This window comes from Mus musculus, chromosome 7, assembly GCF_000001635.26.
Source record: "Mus musculus strain C57BL/6J chromosome 7, GRCm38.p6 C57BL/6J".
Classification (NCBI taxonomy): Eukaryota; Metazoa; Chordata; class Mammalia; order Rodentia; family Muridae; genus Mus; species Mus musculus.
The window spans coordinates 80,710,968-80,734,482 of NC_000073.6; the positions used below are offsets into that span (position 1 = coordinate 80,710,968).

At 47.4% G+C, this 23,515-nt stretch overlaps 1 protein-coding gene across 4 annotated transcripts in view; it reads right to left on the minus strand.

Moving 5' to 3' along the window:
• Window positions 1–615: 615 nt before the first annotated feature.
• The window catches only part of Iqgap1 (IQ motif containing GTPase activating protein 1), a 103,967-nt gene continuing 81,067 nt past the window's right edge, over window positions 616–23,515 (minus strand). For 2 of the 4 annotated variants that reach the window (XM_006540950.4, NM_016721.2), the window contains 13 exons: window positions 23,019–23,243; window positions 19,275–19,415; window positions 19,102–19,186; window positions 17,882–18,114; window positions 16,986–17,118; window positions 15,772–15,874; window positions 14,999–15,134; window positions 14,620–14,707; window positions 12,812–13,024; window positions 11,995–12,161; window positions 9,902–10,024; window positions 6,044–6,152; window positions 616–2,978 (listed from right to left, as the gene is read on the minus strand). In XM_006540950.4, the coding sequence (XP_006541013.2) occupies window positions 2,865–2,978; window positions 6,044–6,152; window positions 9,902–10,024; window positions 11,995–12,161; window positions 12,812–13,024; window positions 14,620–14,707; window positions 14,999–15,134; window positions 15,772–15,874; window positions 16,986–17,118; window positions 17,882–18,114; window positions 19,102–19,186; window positions 19,275–19,415; window positions 23,019–23,243 (1,870 nt within the window). In that variant the 3' untranslated portion in view covers window positions 616–2,864. Of the gene's footprint in view, window positions 2,979–6,043; window positions 6,153–9,901; window positions 10,025–11,994; window positions 12,162–12,811; window positions 13,025–14,619; window positions 14,708–14,998; window positions 15,135–15,771; window positions 15,875–16,985; window positions 17,119–17,881; window positions 18,115–18,676; window positions 18,725–19,101; window positions 19,187–19,274; window positions 19,416–23,018; window positions 23,244–23,515 lie in introns of those variants that run through there. The other 2 variants (XR_001785567.2, XR_391347.3) reach the window with 2 other exon arrangements.

The following is a 23,515-nucleotide window of genomic DNA, read 5'->3' on the forward strand; positions in this document are numbered from 1 at the left end:
GGAGACCACCCGGCCTCCAGCCCTGCCTGCCTCCCGAGTGCTGGGATTAAAGGCATGTGCCATCATGTGTGGCTTGTCACTATATTTCTTATGTTGAGGCTACATTAAGCATAATACACTTTAAAAGGCTAAACACCATGTTAAAATGACTCTAGTCCATAACTGGGGGCTGGAGAGATGGCTCAGCAATTAGAGCACTGACTGCTCCTCTAGTTGCTTTGAGTTCAATTCCCAGCAACCCCATGGTGGCTCATGGCCATGTACAATAGGATCTGATGCCCTCTTCTGACATGCAGTGTATGAGCACCCATATATGTAAAATAAATAAATCTTAAAAAACAAAAACGGCCCACAACCAGTGAGCTGTTAAACCCAACAACCTGAATTTGATCCCTGGACCTACACGGTGGGAGCAGAGCGCTGACTCCCAAGTTGTCCTCTGACCTCCATATCCACATAATAAATAAAATTTAAAAGAGATAGTCTGTGATCCAAAGGCAGGCTTGGTTTGCTCTTCTTTTAAAAAGACTACAAAGGAGTGGGCGGTGATTTAATCTTACTCTAGTTAACTCCGTCTAACAGGAACTAACAATAAAACCAAGAAAAATAAACACAAACAGGAACAAATGACCTTTTATTTCATACGAAGATACAAAGGCAATTGTATGTAGCAACAGTCTGACGGCCAGTCCAAATTCTTGGGAGGAAGTAAATTCATAGTAAATGTCACTATGGCTGCTCAGAGGGAAGGGCAGAGGAAGTGAGAGCCAAGACAGAAATGGCTACAGCTAATAAATAACGTAAGCACGGCACAACTTCGGTGTGCCAGCCTGAGGCTCACCAGGTGACTCGGTGCTGCCAAAGCAGGGTCTCACAGCAGCCATGAAGATCTTCAAAGGGCATGTGGCACAGCTCTACTGCATATTCAGGGAAGGAGCATCCTTCCGGGGAACCGAGACGTCGAAGGCACTATAACCTGGATTCATTACTGTCTTGCAGGAGGCCCCGGGACATTTGTGATGGCAGTCTTAAGAAAACATACCTGAAAGCCAGGTATAATGGCTCACACCTTTAATCCCAGCACTAGGAGACAGATGCAGGCAGACTCTGAGTTCTAGACCAGTGTGATCTACACAGAGTTCTGATCTCTGTGAGCGCTAGACCAGCATGATCTACATAGAGTTCTAGGACAGCCAAGGCGACAGAGACCCCATCACCTCTGTCTTTAAAAAAAAAAAAAAAAAAAGACTCACTTGACCCCTCTGTTAACCTTGTTTTTGAGGTGATGAGGGTTGTAACAGGATCTTTTTCTTTTTTTTTTCCTTTTTCTTTCTCTCTCTTTTTTGGAGACAGGGCGGGGCTATGTAGCCCAGGCTGGCCGTGACTCAGTGATCTTTCTTCCTCAGCCTCTGAGTGCAGAGATTATAGGTGTTGACTACCATGCCAGACTTAGCATTTTCCTTTAACTTGAAAATGTTTTCTCAGAAAACTCTGTTCCAAAACACAATGTCAGGGTGGTGGCAGATCCTTTCTCGGCACCCACAGCTACCTGTGTCCACTCACTGAGACCTCTACCTGAGCCTGCACATGTGGACACCATGAAGGACCCTTCTCCAAGACTTACATTTGTAATAGGGACATACCGCATGATCTGTCACCAATTAAAAGAGCTTATTGGCCTTTGATATACATCAGTAAACTCTGCAGCGTTCGTTTAATTTTTAAGTTTTATGCAAGAATACCGAACCAAACATCAACGACATCATAGGCTCAGTAGCATGATTTAACTATCTTTTTGAATAAAGAGATTTTTTTTTTTAAGTTTATGACTTTTAATCCAAAGACAAAGGATTCCAAGTTCAGTGTCTGGAGCTGAACTGTCTTTGTTAGTCAGAGCCTAAGGGTCCAGGTTTCTCAGGATAAAAGCATGGCATGGATTGTCTCTTGTTGCTAAAATCAAGCAGGGTTATTCAGCAGCTCGGCAGATCGACCCTACTGTAGGCTAGAGAAAAGCTTCAAGAATTCAGATATACAGATTAACCCAATGAAAAAAAACAACCCTTTCTCAGAGTGTTCAAAAGCATTATATAAATCTTTAAAATTCCTATTACTCACATTTTAAGAAATAAATTTATACTTTGGTAAGGCACTCTTGGAATACAGTTTAGAAACAGTTACATTTTGAGCTGGGGGAAGCTATCCTTTGTGGAAGGGATGGTAAGTGCCCCGCCCACTCAGTCTCTAAATGGCCTGCTGTGACCATGGGTTTGCCTTCACCAGGAAGGGCTCTTCGCTAACGGCATTGTCCAGATTTATTGGAGAATTCAAAAGTAATTGCTCTTTTTCTCCTGAAGCTGCTTCATTTGAACAGAGAACAGTAACTTGGATTAGCTCTGCCCACAAAGGCAGCAGCCGGAAGACATCAGACTCCATCCTCTGACTGCGCCGATGGGTTGTACTTCTGGTGAATTTGATGTGCATGCTTGCTATCAACCTGACAGCTTTCACTTCTAAACGAGAATTTGAATTTCACCATTCTTATTGCTAAGTAAAACAAATACCAATGTCTACAAAGTAGTAATGACCACTTAGGAGGCTTTAACAGAAAGGGGTTGGGAGGGGGTCCCACTCTTTCCTACATGATGAGAGAAAATGAGGGAGCAGGGCTGAGGGGAAGTCAGGCTTATGGCTTCACAAGGAGAAGGGAGAGGGCACTGACGTCCGTCCGTCCGTCAGAGGGAGTGTGAACTGAGGCACCGCCACTGGACCAGGTCCTTGCTTCTAAGGAATAATGGAGGATCCTAGAAAGACAGCCGTGAGGTGCTGCCGTTTTTTGTTAACTCTTCTGGGCGGCGAGCGACCCATTACTTCCCATAGAACTTTTTGTTGAGAAGGAAGATCAGGAGGTTGACATTCACTTTAGCTCTATCAAATAATTTCATAACTGCAACTCCTTCATACTGTAGCTGCAGCAAGTCCTGTTTAAAAAACAAAACAAAACAATTTCACCATCGAATCCAGAACAAGAAAAGGAAGGACCCCACGATCCAGGAGAGGAGAGGCAGGACTTCTGTGCCAGGTGTGAAATGGTGCAGCAGGTCAGACACACTTCTCAGTGCAGAGCTTTACGGGGCACGACTGCCCTGGGGCCAGCTACCCTGGGTGCTGGAGCAACAGGGAGCCTACAACTTAGTCTTAGGTTATCATTTAGTTTATAGTAAAAGATTCTAAACACAAAGGGAAATTAGGAGTTATGTTCAGTTAAAATACATTTAAAGCTTATTTCAAAAGTTACAACGGTAGGGGCCGCTGGAGCAGTGAGCAGGGCATGGATGAGTGGGTGAAGCATCATCCTCAAGAGGCAAAGGGGAGGGTGGAGAGGGGAGAGGGGAGATGGGATGGGATTTGTTGAGGGGTAACTGGAAGGGGGATATGATTTGAAATGTAAAGGAATGATTAATCAAAAAGAAGTTATGATGGCATTTCCCCATTGTTTCAGATGTAGGTTAGAGGTTTTAATACACATAGAAAAAGTAAAGGCATTTCAATTTATGAAATATGCCAATGAGAATGAGAAATGAAAATGAGAATGACCTGTAATGTCTCAGTACCTACCAGTTGCTCTGCCCCCGCCCCGCCTCCACCCCTGGCACTTTTGCACAGGCTGACCGAATACTCCTGACCCCATGGTGGGATGACAGGTATGTGCTGCCTGGCTCAGTTTCTACAGTGCTGAGATCAAACCCAGGGGTTTGTGCCTGCCAAACAAGCATTCTACCAACAGAACTACATCTCCAGCTCTGCAGTCTACTGGAGTCCTTTGTTTTTAGGAGACTGAGCCCAGGGTCTCTTGTAAACTGAATATGACTCCAACTTCAACTCCGCATGAGAAAGGTTGTCTAACGTAAATGCAAGTACAACAGGAGGAGCAACCATCCAGCACCGAGCCTGTGTGTGGCCTCGGTTAGGCACCTTACACACTATTTTTTCAAGGCATTACAAAAACCTTATGAAGCATAATTATCTGAACTTTAGAGATGAGCTGCTGAGGCTCAAAGTGTTGGGTGGCAAGGCCATCAGGAAAGAGCTGGCTCTGGGGTGATCGGTATGATCGGCTGTTTTCTAATGTTCTCTGCAGTCCTGGCGGCTTACGACAGCACTGTCGTCACTACCACTAAACTGGTGAGTGGTGGTGAGGAAGGGCATGAAGGGACCGCAGTGTCCCAAGGATGGGGACCATGGTGTGTCCTCTCTGCCTAGCCTAACCCTAACCCCAGGCACCTATGAGGCAGACCAGTTCCTGAATCCGAGCAGCAGTGTACAGTCTCCTTAGCAGACTGGTTGGCCTGCACTGGCAGTGAAACCAATGGAATAGGGACTGTATGCAGTATGCTTAGTTACAGTGTGTGAAGAAATCCTTTCACAGTTACTGAATTAATATGCGCTGAGAGACTACTGGTTACCAACAGGGAGGTACAGATGACTAAGACATACTGTCTTAGGAGTTCCCAGTTTTGGGGGTGGCAGGGAAATGAGTCAGCTCGCACTGTCAACAGAGGATGTCTCAGGGCTGCTGAGTCAAGGGGAAGGGCCATCACTGCGGCTGTAGGGGGGCAGCGCGGGCCAGTGCTCACTGTTTGATGGAGGCAGGAGGCAGGTAGGGAGCAGAGGGAGGGAGGCTGATTCCAGGAGGGGAGAGCATCCTGTGCAGAAGGCGGAACGCTTGCTCACAGAGAGGCACCAGCCTGGTTTGCTAGACCACGGCAGTGGCAAGCAAGGCAGGGTGTGGCAAGACATGGAAGAGCAGTTTGGCAGTAGAGCATGTGTGAGGCTCAAAGTTTGATTCTCAGCACTGCAAAAGAAATGAGCCAACCAGGCTGAAGAGGTCACTCACTGGTTAGGAGCACTGACTGCTCTTCTAGAGGTTCTGAGTTCAATTCCCAGCAACCACATGGTGGCTCACAACCTTCTGTAATAGGATCTGATGCCCTCTTCTGGTGTGTGTCTGAAGACAGCTACATACATAAATACATAAATCTTTAAAAAAAAAAAAAAGAAAAGAAAAAGAAACCAACCAACAAAAACCGTAAGAGGTCTACTATGTGGTACACACATAGTTGGGTCTGGACACCGCTCATGAATCCTTTCAATTGTCTGATTATTTCTGGCTTTGGATTTTGAAGATTGCTTTCACTATACAGGCTGGCCAGGAATTACAATGAAGTCCAGGCTGGCCTCAAACTCTGAATCTTCTTGCCTCTGTCTCCTGAGAGCTGGATTACTGGTGCGTGTCACCATCCTTATTTGGTACATTTTTTAATGTGCAAAAATAGATATTTAGGCAGCTCGGCATGGTGGCACATATCTATAATCCCAGCATTTGGGAGAAACAGGAGAGTCAAGTGTTCAAGGCCAGACTCAACTACATAGTGGATTTGAGGATAGTTTGGGCTACATAAGATTCCTCCCACTCCCCAAAATCAGGTATTTGGGGTTGGAAATTGAACTCAGTGGGAAACAGCCTGCAAGCACAATGCTGAGGGTCAAATGTAAGCACCAGAAAGAAAAAAAAAAGAAACTTAAAAATAAATTAGGGGCAGCTACGTTATAAAACGGCTACAGAGTTAATTTTGAATTTAAAATGTGATTCAGAGTTACAACGAGGCAATGTGTTCACAAATTTTAGTAATATCCCTAACAAAAGGTATCCATATCAAATAAAAATGAAAACAAAGAGAGATTTCAAGTACAGAGCAGCAAAGAATCTCTTACTGCTAACACTGGTGGTTAGGTACCTCCTTCAAGGCCAGGGCACCAGCTCATCAGGGCTGGAGTGAAGATTCAGGTGTCAGAGCACTCTAAAGCATCCGCACAGGACGACTCTCAGAGGACACAGACCACACCCAACTCCCCAAGCCCTTAGCTTCTCCCAACTAGGCGCCCACCGAGCTCTCTGAATACACAAAGCTCTCCCCAAAGGCTTTCCCTTATCTTTTCTCCCACCTCATCGGAGAGCGTCACGCCTGAGCCTGTGCACACCCACCTGATAATGCAACATGAAAGTCTCCATCTGAACTCCCATGAACTTGGCTTTTACTTCAAAGTCTCCAACTTCTTCTGTTGGACCAATTTCGAAGATAACATTTTTAAATCTGTTGAAACACAACACCGTATGTGTGAGCTTTGAGTTTTTAGGTAATGAGACTCTGAGATGGGGGAGGGGGCACTAGGGGTAGATTCTGGACCTAAGTTCGCCTGGAGCGGCAGCGCCATTGGCAAAAGCATCCTGCTGTGGTGTCTGCTTTGACACCTGGAGAGAGAAATGGTCACCCCTCCCTGAAGCACTTGCAATTTGTTCCAAGACGGCCCATGAGAAGGCCACCAAAGCCTGAAATGGTGAGACCAGATGGCCCCGCCCTGAAGCAACAGTCAAAAGTCAGTGAGAAAAGGAGCAGGGTGTGGTGGCGCACACCTGCCATCCCAGCACTCGGGAGGCAGAGGCAGGGAGATACCTGAGTCTTGAGACCAGCCTGGTCTACAGAGTGAGTTCCAGGATACCCAGGGCTACACAGAGAAACCCAGTTCTTGGGGAAGGGGAGGGTGTTTGAGGATTGTGAGAGATGAGTGAGGAAGCAGAGGGGTCAGCAAGGTTGCTTTACTGGACTGAGAATGTATGTACTTAAGGATGAGTACACACGGCCCTAGGCAGGAAACCACACAGCACCAGCAATAAGTACGATTATGCTGCTCCCCAGGAGAACAGAGCAATCACTCCACATCTGCAGAGCTCCGTAGAGCTGTGGCCCACTACAGACAGTGAAGAACCAGTAAGGGTGCCCAAGAGGTCTCCAAGGGGATAAAGGAGCGCTCACAGCATCCGTGCTCAGAAACGGGGTGGTTTCACCTTACCTGCTTGGAACGCCTCCTTCCTACGGATAATTGCTTTGTGCAGTAATTAGTGTGAATGCACTTGGTAAGTCTTTTAGTGTCTATGCCCATAGCAGCAAATGAGAGAGAAGAGATGCAAACAGAGGGGCACAGGAAGATTAGTGGGAAATGATGACAGACAGACGGGAAGAATCTAGGTCAGAGACTGGGGGACTGCAAATGTCAGAACAACCACACAAAAACCAAACACCACAACAGAATCAGTCGAAAAACTGACCGGGGGTTGGCGGGGGGGGGGGGGGGGGGGGGGGGGGGGGAATCACAAGCCATACTCAAATCACACCAAAATCAAACCTGCTAAAAACACAACCCCTCAATCAGAAATCTAAGAAACATAAACTTAAAAAAAAAAAAAGAGTGCGTGTGTGTGCGTGTGTGTGTGTGTGTGTGTGTGTGTGTGTGTAGTCTGCGTGTGTGAGCATGTATTTATATGGAGGCCAGAATCAGGCATCGGACCCCCGGAGCTGGAGTTACAGATGATTGTCAGCTTTCTGGCCGGGGTGCTCTTAGCCACTGAGCATCTCTCCAGCCCTTACGGAGGTATTTTATACGATCATGGCTGGCAGGGAGCAGTAGCTTGGGCTCTTACCCACATTCACCAGTCCTGCTGGAACTATGGCAACAAGGTATCAGCCCGATTTGCAACCACTATGGCAACAATATATCAGAATGATTTGCAACCACAATGACAAACAGTACTGCAGAGCACGTACAGCCAGAACGTGAGTTACCATGTGGCCCTCCCTCCACCCCACTTGTGGGTACACACAGGAAGAAAGCAGGCACGCAGGGAGAGGTCCGCACCTGTTTGGTGCGGCACTGCTCACAATAGCTTCGAGTCGGAAACAGCACCTGCCCATCAATGCATGAAGGGCTGAACAAAATGTGGTACACACAGACAATAGAATATTATTCAGCCTTAAAAATGAAGGAAATCCTGTCATGTGGTTAAATCTCTAGGACATTATGTTAAGTGAATGGCCAAGCCAGTGACAATAGATAAAAAGTCCACAGCTTCACTTATGTGAGGTAACTAATGCAGTCAGATGCAAGGCCCATAAAGAGCGTGGTGGCTGCCGGAGGCTTTAAAAACCACTCTTGGATTAGAAATTCAACCGTAGGCATTTACTATTTTAAAAAGCAATCATGGCCCAGAGTGGCAGTGTATGCCTGTAATCCTAGCACAGAGAAGGTTCAGGGAAGAGGATATGAGTTGAAGGTCAGCTTGGGCTACACAGTGAGGCCTCATCACCACCACCACAAACCAAAAGCTGAGCGTGATGCTGTGTGCCTGTAGCCCTAGCTGTGCAGAAGACTGAGGGGGGAGATAAGTTGAGGCCACATCAACCTAGGCAGCAGAGCCAGGCACTATCTCAAAAAAAAAAAAAAAAAAAAGGTGGCCCTCATTCAATCTAATGCAAGCACTGGCTGACATATAAGTGTTATCACAGTTACAATAACATAGTCAAAAAGTATAATTAAGAGTTTTAAGCCAGGCGTGGTGGCACAGGCCTTTAATCCCAACACTTGGAAGGCAGAGGCAGGCAGATCTCTGAGTTCGAGGCCAGCCTGGTCTACAGAGTGAGCTCCAGGACAGCCAGGGCTACACAGAGAAACCCTGTCTTGAAAAACAAAACAAAAGAGAGAGAGAGAAAGAGAGAGAGAGAGAGAGTGAGTTAGTTCTAAACCAGGCCAACAAAGGAAATTTGTAATTATTATAAAAGAGACATTTTTAATAATAGATATAATGTCTATTGCCCATAACGGAGGAAAAGAAATTCATTCTCAGGTGGCAAAGTCTTGGGGAATAAAGGCTCCTGTCCTCAAACCTGATAACCCGAGTTCTATCCCTGGGACCCATGAGGCAGAGAGAGATAACCAACTCCTGCACCCAGCTCCACGGATATATCAATCATGGTGTATGCGGGTGCACACATATAAAATAGACGCAATTTTAAAAAAGACATTTTCAGGGCTGGAGAGATGGCTCAGCGGTTAAGAGCACTGAGACTGCTCTTCCGAAGATCCTGAGTTCAAATTCCAGCAACCACATGGTGGCTCACACCATCTGTAATGTGATCTGATGCCCTCTTCTGGTGTGTTTGAAGATAGCTACAGTGTACTTACATATAATAAATAAATAAATCCTTAAAAAAAAAAAGACATTTTCAGCTGGGTGGTGGTGGCGCGTGCCTTTAATCCCAGCACTCAGAACTTTGTAAAATGTCACTCTGCACATTAAAAAACATTTATATATAAATGTATAAAATACATAAAAGAGCCACCTAGAAAGAGAAATAAGAAAAATGAGATAATGATGTGATAAATTCAAATTTTAAAACCAGCTTCTAGAACAAAGTCAGAATGGACATATGAGAGGCCATGGCTCCGCAGGTGAAGTCCACTCTGCTCAAGCATGAGGACCTCAGATCAGATGCCCAACATCCATGTAAACATCTGGGCACAGCAGCGCAAGCCTGCAACCACAGCAGGGAGTGAGGGGGGTGAGCACTGGCAGACCCCAGGAGCTCGCTGGCCAGCCAGCCTAGCAGAACAGATGAGCTCCAGGTTCAGTGAAAGGCCTCGCCCCAAAAACAACGCAGTGGGAAGAGGAACAGCACGCCCAACAATGGCACACTTACACACAGACACTAGCACATGTGTGCACACACGATAAGGTGGAGTGTGAAGAGGAAAAGAGCACTTGACACTGGTCACCTGGCTTCATTTTCTCTCTCTCTCTCTCTCTCTCTCTCTCTCTCTCTCACACACACACACACACACACTCTCTCTCTCACACACACTCTCTCTCTCTTTCTCTCTCTCTCACACACACACACACACTCTCTGTCTCTCTGTCTCTGTCTCTGTCTCTCTCTCACACACACACACTCACACTCTCTCTCTCACACACACACAGAAACATTACGTAACATACAAAGCAAACACTCACTGGTTTGCCTGAAGGTCTTCAATCTCCAGAAGGACGCCCTTCTCATGCAGCCTCGCTGCTGTGTACTTCAGAGAAATCTTTTTGCTTTTCTTGCCTTTCATTTCCCTAGGCTTTTTGGAGACCCTGGGAAGATTAGGAAAAAGACAGGGATGTTAATGGGCATCAGGGACATCAAAGCTAAGAAAAGTAACCATGGGGAGAAGATGGGCCTCCACAGGGTGGCAGGGAAGTGGGCGGGGTGTGAGTGGGGGTGGTCCTCAGCAAAGACAACTGAAGACTGACCGTGACAGACAACTTCTGTCGCCCATGCACTTCCAGTTTACTCTCAGAAAACGCCTACATTGGCAGAGCAGCACATTTTAAAGAAGCTGGTGCAGACATTTTAAGTAAAAATTTGAGATTTGTTATTTTATGTGTGTAAGTGCTTTGTCTGCCTGTACGCCTGCGTAGGCATCGGAGTCCCTGGGATTTCAGTTACAGACAGCTGTGCGCCTCCACGTGGGTGCTGACAATTGAAGCTGGTTGCCTTGGAAAAGCAGCCAGGGATTTTAACCACTGTGCCACTCTCCAACTCCATCCATCGGTTTTGGTTTTGGTTTTTGTTTTGTTTGGTTTGGTTTTGCTTTGCTTTGTTTTTAAAGATTAAACAAAAGTTCCTCGATATGACACAGTATTCAGCCATTCAAAGTGAAGACCTACTGTGTCTGCCTAGAAGACCTAAAAATGTCAACGGGGCAAGGAGGACAGCTAGACCTTGGTTTCTAAATGAAGTTAGGGCAGCTTGGAGAGATCTTCACTCTAGGCCTGAACAGAGCAAACTACAAATTAAACCTGACACAGAATTCATCAGAAAGCCAGAAAGCACAAAAGACAGCCCCAACAAGGACGAACACGCCGCTAAAGGCTCCAGGGTAGTAGGGGACCACCTCTACATACTAGCTCCATCCCCCCCACCCAAGGATGCGCATGTGAGCTAGAGGGTCGGGGTGTAGGAAACACAATTTAAATTCCAGAGAATCCATGGGAAGGGCTCATGGGTGTCTTCTTCCTTCAACCGTTCTGAGGTTTGAAATTTCTAAGAAGAAAAGGGTGGGAGCTTGCAGTTTCTTCCCTGTAAAACGCAGGCTCAGGTTTGTGACCAGCACAGGAAAGCCTTCCCTGGAGCCTGTGATCCTGCCTACAGGCATCGGGAGCCTAAATGTTTATAAAGTCTTTCAGAGGTTGGTCGGTTTGGAGGCCAGCCTGACTCATGCTAGAATTACAGGTGTGCACCATCATGCTTAGTGGGAGATTTGGAAGCCAAGTTAGATGGTCCCCTTCCAGGATTCACTGACATCTAGACTAAACCAATACTTTACAACAAGTACTTAGAAATAAGCATCTCCAAGCCCCTTCCCATCTCCCCCACATCACACCAACAGATGGAGCCAGGCAATTGTGCAGACATCAGAAGCAAAACCAAGAAGTGATGCAGCAGGTAGGTCCTGGGTGCTGTAGTTCAGTGACAGTCAAGTGAGGCGGTGACACATACCTTTAATCCCAGCACCTGGGAGACAGGGGCAGGAGGATATCTGAGTTTGAGCCCAGCCTAGTCTACAGACTGAGTTCCTGACCAGTCGGGAGACAGTGAGAGCTTATCTCAAAAAAGAAGAAAGAAAAATCCAACCTCAAGCCAGCAACATGACTTTGCCAGTAAAGCCCTTGCCGCAAGAGCCTGGAGACAGAGTTCAGAAGGTCCTGGGAGTCGGGGCAGACAGATGGACCAGCCCTGGAGTTGTCCTTTGACATCTACACACACTCCCTCCCCTTCCCTCCCCACATTAGCAACAGGACATTTGTTTTGTTTTTTCGAGACAGAGTTTCTCTGTGTAGCCCTGGCTGTCCTGGAACTCACTTTGTACACCAGGCTGGCCTCAAATTCAGAGATCCACCTGTCCAAGTGCTGGGATCAAAGGCATGTGCCACCACTCCCCGGTAGCAACAGGACATTTAATAAAAACTAAAACACTTGTCTCATTGTCACGTTAGAAGCTGTTTCTAATTCTCTCCATCCCCTAATTCCCACCCTGGAATAATGAAAAACAAAGACTCACTTGCCCTTGCTGGCCAAGTTATCCAAGCAGGTTTTGATGTAGCTCTTGTAGTAGTCCACCTGCTCGCCGTAAAAGGTGGCCTTAGAGTTCAGCGCCGAGTACGTCTGCTGCAGTTTTACCAATTCAGCTTTCCTCCTCTGCCTGTATCTCCGCTGATTCCGGATATCCTGAGGCACAACCATGAAAATTAGGAAAAAGATGACAGGCAGCCCGTGCCTCTTGAACCATCGCCGTTCATGAACACTACAACATATCTGGGCTGAACTCAAACATGCCAGCTGTTCTTAACAGGCAGCGACCTGATCTCGAAACCTAAAAGAGATGCCAATCGCATCGGCCTATATCCACTAGCAACAGGGAAGTGTGTACCCTGATTTTTTGTGTGCTTAGACTCTACTTACAAAGCTGGTCTAGACCTCATAAACACTCTTTCCTGAGAGGGGGAAAAGAAAGAACCAAGTTCCTTAGTGCAAGAGCATTACCCCAGTCAAATTAGAACCCTGAGCCCTGGCTTGGGGTGAGGCATACGAATCTAGTTGGTCATGCAACTACCAACTTTATATATTCCATAGCAATCATAAAAAGGGTCTGGAGGATTCTTTAAGAGCAATTAAAAATTCAGACACCAGAAACTCTAGTAAACGAAGGCTGTCTCCCCATTAATTTAGACCACATAAAAAAGTCCACCCCAGAGGCGAAGTCCTGGTGTGAGAGTCAGGGGCCACATCTCAGAGCTCCTAAAACATCTGGAAATGAGGCCAGGCCACCACTGCTCACAGGTGCTGCACCAGGCCACCACTGCTCACAGGTGCTGTACCTTGGCAATGTCGTTGATGAGTTCCTGGTATCTGTTCTTTGGGTCCACCGTCCCAAGCTCCGTTAGCTTCTTTAGGCCAGTCTGGATCTTCTCTTTCTTCTCCTGGAGGCTGAGGTTGTTATCCTCCTTCATGGGCTTTGATTTTTTCATCTTGTCAGGGGTTTTGGCATCGCGGATAGCCCGTCTCTGCATGGCCCTCTGATGTTCAGCTTCCTACAGGTGGAAAACAACAACAAAAACTGTGTCTGTCGGTTCACCACAGAGCCCTGAACTTAGACATACGTAGCATATCTGCACGCAGATATTCCTGCAGACATTTCCTCCCTCTAGCAATGCCGGACAAAGAACAGCATGAAGGAAGACGTCTCATTCCCCCAGCAAAGCACATCTGTGGCTCCAGATGCTCAGCCTCCCTGACACTAGGAATTGTCAGGAGAGGATGCCGAGCTACAATGTCCTTTGTCTTTATCTTTCCCAGCTTTTCAGGATGTTGAAGCCCCTGTTACTTTATTCTAGATGTGGCTCAATACAACTACACAAATTAATGTACCAGCCATGTCCAGTAAACCCTTGCTAATTCCTCCCAACAGGCCGCCTGAGCTGAAGCAGGCTCTTGCTGCCCTCTGTTCCCAAGCAGCTACAAACACTGGTTGGCAACAAGGAACCCTTCCTCAGACTCCGCCATCCTTCCTCAGACTCCGCCATCCTTCCTCAGACTCCGCCATCCTTCCTCAGACTCCGCCATCCTTCCTCAGACTCCGCCATCCTTCCTCAGACTCCGCCATCCTTCCTCAGACTCTGCCATCTTTCCTCAGACTCTGCCATCCTTCCTCAGACTCCGCCATCCTTCCTTACCCTTTCCCTTTCCCCTGCATTTTATAAAAACACTGAGATAAAGTCTTGCTGGATAGCACAGGCTGGCCTTGAATGTGGCACTCCTCCTGCTTCAACCTCCTAAGGAGCTAGGATTATATCACATACTGCCAAGTCCATAGATTCTTCTTTAACAACTTCAGCTCTGGAGTCCTCCTTAATCCCATTCTCAGCTCGGCTTTTCTGACTCCTTCCTTGCCCTCCCAGACTCAGGCTGATCTCTCTCAGTGCATCCCTGCTTCCCCAGCCCCGCTGTTCTTGTGGGCTCTCTTGGTTTCCATCACACTCAAATCCTTCAGGCCTTTAAGTGTGTGGCTTGGGCTCTGCTTCTTTTGTTGTGACTTCCTGACACACAGCTTCTCACTGTGTAGCCCTAGCTGGCCTGGAACTAGCTAGGTATCACAGAGATATTTGCTGGGATCAAAGGCATGCCCACCATACCCAGCAACTTCCGGCATTTTAATAATCAATACTATAGTTAATTTCTAATGGCACTATGATTTCAGATATATGTATCATTATTTTCCTAACTGGAATTTAAGAGTGGAGCCACATCCTGCACTTGTATATACACAACCAAGGTACTACATCTAATTACAACTGCAAAACAATCATTAAATTACCAGACAGACTGATTGTGCCCCAGATTAAATTCTTGTTCATTTTATACTCACTCCCTCTCCCTCTCCGCCTCCCTCCCCATTTCTCTTCTGTTTGAAGGGAAAGGGGCTGTCGTGCCCTGAATGCACCATCTGGATTTAGGAGTCACCAACTTCCCAGACAAATGAGCCCTAATTATTACTGTCCCGAGGTTAGACCCATGCTCACCCTAGGGTCTAATCCCTTCCCTGTCCCACTGACCCCATTCAGGAACGCAACTGTCACAGAAAAGCTTATCATGTTTAAGAAGATGAGTGTGAAACCTTCATCTGTACCTGTTCATTGGTGGCTGGGGTTTCTAGAATTTCAGTCAAGGTCTCTCCTGGCTGGAACCGGATGACATCCACAATTAAACGTTTTGTACTGTAACGAGATGGGAATGTGTTTCAACATGGTGGTATGTTCTATCTCCTTGTCACCGGATCTAAGCAGCAGCTGAAGCACCCTTACCCCACAGATGCTTTTCCACAGGGGTGCTGCACAAGGAGCAGGGACCCACAGTGGAGCGGGGGCAGGGAAGAATTCCCAAGATTGTGACTGTACAATACCAGCAAACTAAGTCCAAACGCCGTGCAGGGTGCTGAGGACTGTGATGGGCAAGTGAGGCCCAGCAAATACAGTTTCAAGGCACTCCCTTCTCCCTTCAGTACCCACTTCAGTAAGATGGTCCGAGCGTCCATCTCTGCGTTCTCGTCACCAGGCACGTCAAACTTGTTGGTCAACGTGAGAGACACTTCCGTCTTAGCCAGAGCCTCCTTGTTGGGGTCGTTTGAATTGCCACAGCTTTCTCCTGCAGTTTTGGGAGTGTAGAAAGAATCAATGCAATAAACACTTTGGAGGGAAAATAATACAAATAAATATGGTTCAGGCCCAATGTGATTCTTGATAAACCAACACACTTAGTGTGGCAGGCAGTTTTCACTGGGAAGTAAAAGCCAATATGCCAAATGGCTAAGGAAAAGCCATTATACGGTAGCTTCATAAATGTGGGGATCATTTTGCCAGACACGGTGATGCACAACTCTCATCCCTGACCTCGGGAAGCTGAGACTGGTGGATCGCTGGGAGTCTGAAGCCAGCCTGGTCTTCTAGCGAGTTCCAGGCCAGATACGACTATAAAGTGAGACATACACCTCCACCCAACTCTGACCCCCTTATCAAAAAAAAAAAAATTCAACAATGTAACATCAAAATTCTCTATCAAAATAGTCTTTTCTTTAGGAAAATGTATACTTTCAAATTACATATGCTAACATTTGTCTTTGTCTTTGGAAATACCTTGTACTGGACTCAGCTCCTCCCAGATGGGGCCTATGCTGGTTTGTTTCCTACAATGTGTCTAGAATTTGCTACAGGGCAAAATCAGAGGTACAACGACAATAGTCCTTCTCTCAGCTTTTCAGTGGCTAGTTAGTTAAGATCGTTACCTATAAGGGACTCAATGGTGGGCACCTCCCCAAGGTCGTCCAGAAGTTCGTGGATGGGGTCGTTATGCTCTGGAGCAATGGCATCCTGATGGTCCAACAGGAGCTGTAACGAACCAGTGATTGGTCCCACTTTCACCCTCAACCCTCTGTCCCCACCAAAAGACACCAAACAACGAAACTGCCACATCCAGAGGACAAACAAGCTAACCTAGTAAACAGCGTGAGGCCCTGAGCAGCACACTGGGCTTCACAGAACCAACCGCTCGTGTTGTAAAACTCCTGGCCTGGTCAAAAAAGATCCAATGCTCCCATGTAAGAAAGCATGGGACGCAAACTAAAGTCATCACTGCACCCGGCAAGCACCAATCCAACGATACTGAATTGCTCAGCGATATACTGGGATTTTCTCAGTGTCCCAGGGACAAAGGTCGCTTTGGCTAGCTGTTTTGTTTTTTCCTAGTGCTGGGTTTTAAACTCTGCCAACATGCAGTATCTTCTTACTCAGAAAAAGCACCCAGAGCCACACTGCCATTATCTTCCTGCCACTCAACAAAGCCCCAGGCATGCTACGATCCCTGGTAATGTCTTCAGAGGGGACAGGACATGAAATGCCATCAAACATGTACATACATCATCATATATGTAATTCTTGATTTACATGTCCCCAAAGGGAGAAGGAAACTGTTTAAAAAGTCTATACAGAGAGCTTCCAAAAGAAAAATCCACAGGCAGAGAGGAAGAAGCTGGTGTTCTAGGTCATGTGAGAGGAGTAAGGCGAATGGCTGGTATAAGAGAGAGCATTTCACCAAGCCACTACGTCTGTGCTCACAATGCACTTTGGGAGTCCATTCCGAGGGATTGTGGATCAGGATACCTGTCACAGGGCTGGCAAACATCACTTCTCAGTGTCAGTGTGGATGATTCTGAGGCAGGAGGCTTAGGAGTAATTTGCAGAGCAGTAGATATTTTGAGTATGAAGCAGGGCTGGGGTGCAGCTCAGGGGCAGAGCACTTAGTGCACAGTAGGCCCCGGATTTGAGTTCTAGCACCACCAAAGAGCAGCAGAGCAAAGGAAGAGAAAAAGCCAAGGCGCTGTGGTGTCAGTTAAGATCACAGCAAGGCGAGATGCCTGGCCGTCCATCAGAGAGGAGGCAGGTGCCAGGGAGTCATTAAGGGCAGAGGGATGCAGCTAAGCAATTAAGGGGAAGCACTTACAGTGTGGGTGTTGATGATTTCGCCAATGGAGATGTAGATAACTGGCTTAGTGAGGGTGACTAGGTCAGAGTACTCATCCACGTTAAATTTATCCTGCAGCTCTGGGACGTCACAAGCCACTTGGAAAAACCGTCTGAAAGTAAACACCAGCAGGTGGCATTGGCAGGGCAGCTAAGGAAAGGGCACACAGACCCCTCCAGTGCTGTGTTCAGACAAACCAGCCACACGACAGTGGGAGTCTAGAAAAGTGGCCACGTGTTTGCTGTTCAATTCCTGCCCGGCAGCCTGGGGATGCTGAGACAGTTCTCTTGCCAGCTCTGCTTCCACCCACAACAAGCATTCAAGCACAACTTCAAATGGCCCTCACACACCTGTGCGCTTCACCTCTAAGGAACTGCTCCAGGCACTACATTCAAAAGTAAGTGTTAATTTCCAAATATCAAGAGCACTCTGCAGTTCTTGATTATAGTGAGCATGGGCTTAATGCACAGACACTCCTTTTATATCAAATACTACTATCTACTGCATATGAGAATCTTCCTGATGCACGCACCCATTTCTGGAGCCATTGAGCCTTACACACACACACACACACACACACACACACACACACACCACTCATACTCTCTCTCTCTCTCTCACACACACACACACACACACACACACACCACACTCATACTCTCTCTCTCTCTCTCTCTCTCTCTCTCACACACACACACACACACACCACACTCATACTCTCTCTCACACACACACACACACACACACACACACACATGCACACGCATACACACACTCACATCCTGCAACTCAGGACTTGGGGAAGTGAGGAGAAGGTTAACCACTCAGATGAAAACACACCTACAGACCTTTGAGTCGTCTACTCTGTCCCTTACCTGAATTTCTGGTAGGACTGCGAGAGATACTCATTAATGATGCTTAAGTGGGCATTATCGCCCAGAAACATCTTGTTGGACGCCGCGTGCTGGAGCATCTTGGCAATGGAGCCCAGGTTTCTGCGCTGGTCTGTGGTGAGCTGGCCCCCTGCTGACAGGTCAATGATGTCGAAGGCATCGGGAGCGACGATGGCTGGGTTCATGTATCGGTAGTAAAGCAGGTTACCGATAATCTGAAATAGAAGCACGGCATTAAAGAGCAGCCCACTGAGGAAACCACACCTGGCTTTGCTAGCAATGAAAATGAGAAGATATAATCCTGTGAGGAAGTAAACAAAGAGCATACAGCAACATGCACACATGCACACATATACCTCAAGACCTAAAATTCCAAATAAACTGGGGGATGTGTGAAGGGGGGAAGAGAACTGAAAACTAGCACCAGAGATGAAAAAAGGGACAGATTTAGAACATATAAATAGCACTGTAAGGTATGTGATCCAACGCTCCAGGACGCCTTCAGTTCATATGTTACGGCAGCAGCCCAGGCTGATGTCGACCACCTCTGTGGGGTTTGTAGGTGGGTTTTTTGGAAGCCATGTAGCACAGGGAAAGTAAGTCCTTAGATGAGCTACTGTCTGTTTAACCCCCACGGCCCACATGCCACAGACTGCAAAGGCCACGTTCATGCCTATGAAATGAGATTCACTCAGCACACATGTCTTCCACAGGGGAACGCAAGGACAATCATGGAATCTCCCCTAGAGTTCCAGAAAAAAAATAAAATGAATTCACCTGGACAGAAAGTCTAGAATCGAGGCCTCACTGTAGGAAAGCACAGAACTAGGAGAGAGAAGAGAGAAGCGTTCAGATTTAAAAGGTAAAAACACAAGTAGGAGGGAGTATAGCCAAGTAAGAAGAGTTAGCAGGGAATCCGCAGCAGAGCACTGCGCTCGCTGCTATTCACCTGGCCACCAGCAGAGGGAGCAATGCTCCAGAGAAAAGAGGGCTCAGGAAAACTTCCCACTACCTATACTTAGTGTACACAGTGCCTTTAAAGATGAAGATGAACAGAAACTATCTGCTTAGAAGGCACCGTCTTCTAGTTACAGCTGCTCGTGAGGCTCACAGTGGAGGACACTCAGGCACTTCCTGCTGGTCTGTGGTCACTGGGCATCTGACAGCAGAGGGCAGGCACCCGGTAGCTCTCAGAGTCTTACCTTCAGCAGCTCGTCCTCACCAGCGTCAGGGAACTTCTCGTGCAGGGAATCCTTCAGGACTTTGGCAATGAAGCGCATCCCATAACTGTGGGATGGACAAAATGGAGTGAGGTCAGGCCACAGAGTATGCCACCAGCCAGGCTTTATTTGGAGTCACAACTGATGGCACTCACGGGATTTTGTCCACAGAGCTGACGATGGCTGAGAGGAACTTGTCTGTCACGGCCCTCATGTTCCTGATGGAGTTGTCTAACCTCGTCTTCACTTCTTCATGAGACAAGGCTTGTTCAGGAGTCACATCATAGGGCAGTTTGCTGAGAAAACAGAAATGACCCCCAGCAATGTTAGATCGACCCCCAGGAATAGTTCGAGGCAGGAGCTTGTCTTGTTTATAAATAGAAGGATCCAGGAAGCTTAGCTAACTTAGGCTCCTCTGCACAAGCTGTGATCTGGATGTCTTGTATCATGTGTCACACCCTGATAAGCACTTAGCAACAAAATGTAGGGGAGCCATCATACCTTCTCCTGAGTCTCTCACAGCAGCAGAGGCTATGAGCAGGTAGGTAATCATCAACATACTATATGGGCTAGAGGTTAGCTCAGTGATATAGCACTTGCCTGGCATACCCATGACCCCAGGTTAACCCCTAGCAATGCTTATAAACAGTGAGCTGATCAGAACTGCTGCAGGTCAGAGAAAGAGCCTCTTCTCAGCCCGGAGAAAGGAAGGAAGGCGCCCGACCCCAAGGACAAGAGAGCAGAGGAGAAGGGTCTTCTGGGGGTACGTGCAGTGTTACATACAAAGGAGGAACAGAAGGAAGAGAAAAGGGAGTGAAAAAGCTAACACGGATCAGGCCCTGGAGGATCCTATATGCACTAAGTCTGGACTTGCTCAGAAGCCGCAAGTAGCCACTGAAAGGTAAAAGTTCTGGGGCACGGAGATGCCTCACAGGTAAAGGTGTTGCTATGGAGCCTGGAGACCCGAGTTTCATGCCCAGAACCCACAGAAACGTAGACAGAGAACCAACTTCACAAAGTTATCCTCTGACCTCCATGGGCTCACTTACTCCCCACCCCCCACCCCAACACAGTCATACACACACACACAAAGACATACAGACATACACTGAGAAAGACCACTCAGGCTCATCGTAAAAAATAAATTAAAGATGGACAGACAGACACAGATGAGAGACGTGGGAAAGCAGCGTCCCAGCTTGACCCAGAAACGATGAGTATGAACAGAGACGAGGGTGCAGCCATGCAGACCAGGCACACCCACAGGCACTGGAGACACAGCATAGCCAATGACGTGGCACCTTTGGATGTCAGGGGAGACAGCCAGACGCAGAACTGAAGCACTGGGCTTCAGACGAGGCTGGGGTATGGGCCAGTGGACAGACTGTCGGTCTAGCACACACTGAGCCCTGGGTTTAATCCCAACAGCACATAAATCAGGCTCTACAGTTCATGCCTGGGAGGTGGGGGTGAAGGGATCGGGAGTTCAAAGTCAGCTTCAGCTACATAGGGTATTTAAGGCCAGCCTAGGATAAAGACTTGTCTAAAAGGAAAGGAGAAAGAGAGACAGACAGACAGACAGACAGACAGACAGACTGGCTGAGACTGGCATAAGAATGACAGATGTGCTACAACATGGGCCTATACTTAACAGGAAGGAAATAGAGACAAGGAGCTGAAAGAAGACAAATACAGGGAGAAGGCTTCTGGTATTCTCAAGGTTAACAAAGGAGTAATGATTATTGTATAATCCAAGTGCTCCCTAAATATAAACCAGGTGACCTAATAAGAGGGACAGAGGGAGAGTTAGTATGCAGAAGGGAGGAGAGGCAACCAGGGAGGCAGAGATTACAATCACATGGCCACAGGTCAGTCAGGGCCAAAGGCCACCAGAAATTGAAGAAGCCAAGGAACGGATAGATGTTCTTTGCTGGCATCTTGATTGAGCCCAGTGATTTCTATTTCAAGAATTCTGATAGATTAAATTTCATCTGCTTCAACTACCAGTGAGTGGCAGGTTGGGTTTGGTCACTATGGCAAGCCGAGATAAGCAGGCAGGGCATGATTGTCATAGCACACTGACTGAGTTCCAGGACGGCATTTGTAATTTACAATAAAGCACTGTGTTGGGAGGCTAAGTAGATGGGAAAGGCTGGGAGCCATGATGCTTACATGCTGGTGGCTTCACACACCTCATAGGCACTGGTACTGAAAAAGCATTCAATTTCCATTTTATGGAAATCAGGAAACACTAGTTTCTTACAGGCAACAAGAAGGAAAAAAAATCCTGAACTGGCCAGTAGGATTCTGATTTGTAAATGACCAACTGACTCATTGATCATCTAAGAAAATAACTTAGTGACCCTGAGCTGTGTTCATGAGGCTGCTATCTAAGAATGGCCTGGGTGACAAGCCCAGCTTCCCAGACAGACAAAGGCAGAGCGAGGAGAGGCAGTCGGGAGAGCTTAGAGCTTAGCTGAGTGGTTCAATTCCCAGCATGAGAAAAGTTTCATGATGCCCAGAAAAAGATCAGAATCCCAATGACAGACTGACAGAACACTGAACTCAATGGCGTGCCTTAATGCCACACAAGGCTTTGTGGCTCACCTGCGGTGACACATTTTTGGCTTGGTATGGTTTGGTTGTCTCACTCTGCAGCTAACTCTGAGTCTATCTGCCTCATCCTCCACAGGGCTGGCTTTGCACACATGCGCCACCATGCCAGGCTTGCAGGTCAAATGGCAAGTGGTGTGAAGAGCTACCCCACCCAGCACCAGTGAGCTCGATGCCATTTAACCCATCCCAGCTGCGCACATCTTGTCTCTGGTCCTCCCCCACCTGAGTAAAAGCAGCGGCTCAGCTCTCTGCACTTGCTTTTCTCAGCTTTGCCCAGATGTGATGGACAAGCCTTTGCTCTGTGTCTGTCTGCGGTGGACAGAGTTTACCCTGGCAGGTTCTTCTCCCATAACTAAGACATTCATTTGGCTTAGCTTTACCCAGGCAGAGATCACCACTCACCCTCACGCCCTTCCCTCTTGCACGGGGCCAAGGGCCCCTCGCTGTTCAACTGCTTCAGTTACAGCCAGATCCTTTCCGGTTGTTAGGCCCTCAGCCAGCTGGCAGGGCGGTCAGTCACGCACACTCCGCACCTAGCACTTACCTTCTCATCCTCTAGGTCCAGCTAAAAGAAGTCCCACCTCTGCAGACGGTTCTCCCTAATGCCTGCCAGCATTAGCGCTCTCCTGTACTCGGGTAGATACCTTACAGAAAGTTTTAAAAACCTTTCCTTGGTTGTAACTTTTATTTACCTGTTTGTTGTCTCTGTTCCCTAGTAAGCTATGAATGGGTAAGGGGAGAAGTCTGTTTCATTCACGATGATGATGGTGGTGATGACGATGGTGATGGGGAGAGGTGTGAGGCACAAAGCACACGTGGGGCTGGTTCTCTCCATGTTCACATGGACTTGAGAGGAAATTCACTTCTCCAGAATCACACAGGAAGAAGAGCCTTACCCACTGCGCTCTGCTATCCATGCCTCGTTCACTGTTAGGTTTGATCCTACATGCATTTGCTAAACAGGGGAATTATCAATTTGACGACTTACAGCATAGTTCTCAAAGGGAAAGTGTGTGTGTGTGTGTGTGTGTGTGTGTGTGTGTGTGTGTGTGCGCGCGCGCATGTGTATTTCTTTGTAGTCTATGCTGGCCTGGAACTCACTGTGTAGCTAAGACTGACCTTTCTGCCTCTAGAACCCAAGTGCTGAGACTGTGGACATGGGCCATCATGCCTGACAGGAAACGTCCTTTGAACAATCATTACTTTGCAAATCAGAAGGAACTGCTTTTTTTAAACAGATACGAAAACAGCAAACACAAAAGAAAGGGGCTGTGAGCACCAACCTCGCCTCTCCTGTCTGCGACTCCATCTGATTAACCCAAGACTTGTAAATATCCACAGGGTCGGTTTTGATGTTGAGAGACTTGTCATCCATAATTTCCTTCACGACAGGGGCCAAGATCTGCCGGAGGGCATTCTGGCCCCGGGCACCACGGTTGAAACTTACAACCATCTTAATAACCGTAGGGTTTCCTGTCACGATTTCTTGAATCTGATCCACCTTTGACCTATGAGATGCCAAACACAAACAACATTTAAACTAACCTCAGGATCTATCGACCTATAGATGCTCTTATGGAAACAGGTCAAGTCTTCCCCTGGAAGCATTTCCCAGCATTCCCAGAACCTTCTGGTAGCTGCCCACTCGGGTGTAAGAGTCATGGCCGGAGCTCCACATCGGGACCAGTACTGTCACATCGTTTCCCCGAGATAGTCTATGTTGCTGAGGCTGGCCTCAAACTCCTAATCCTCCTGCCTCTGTCATTGCCTCCTGACAATA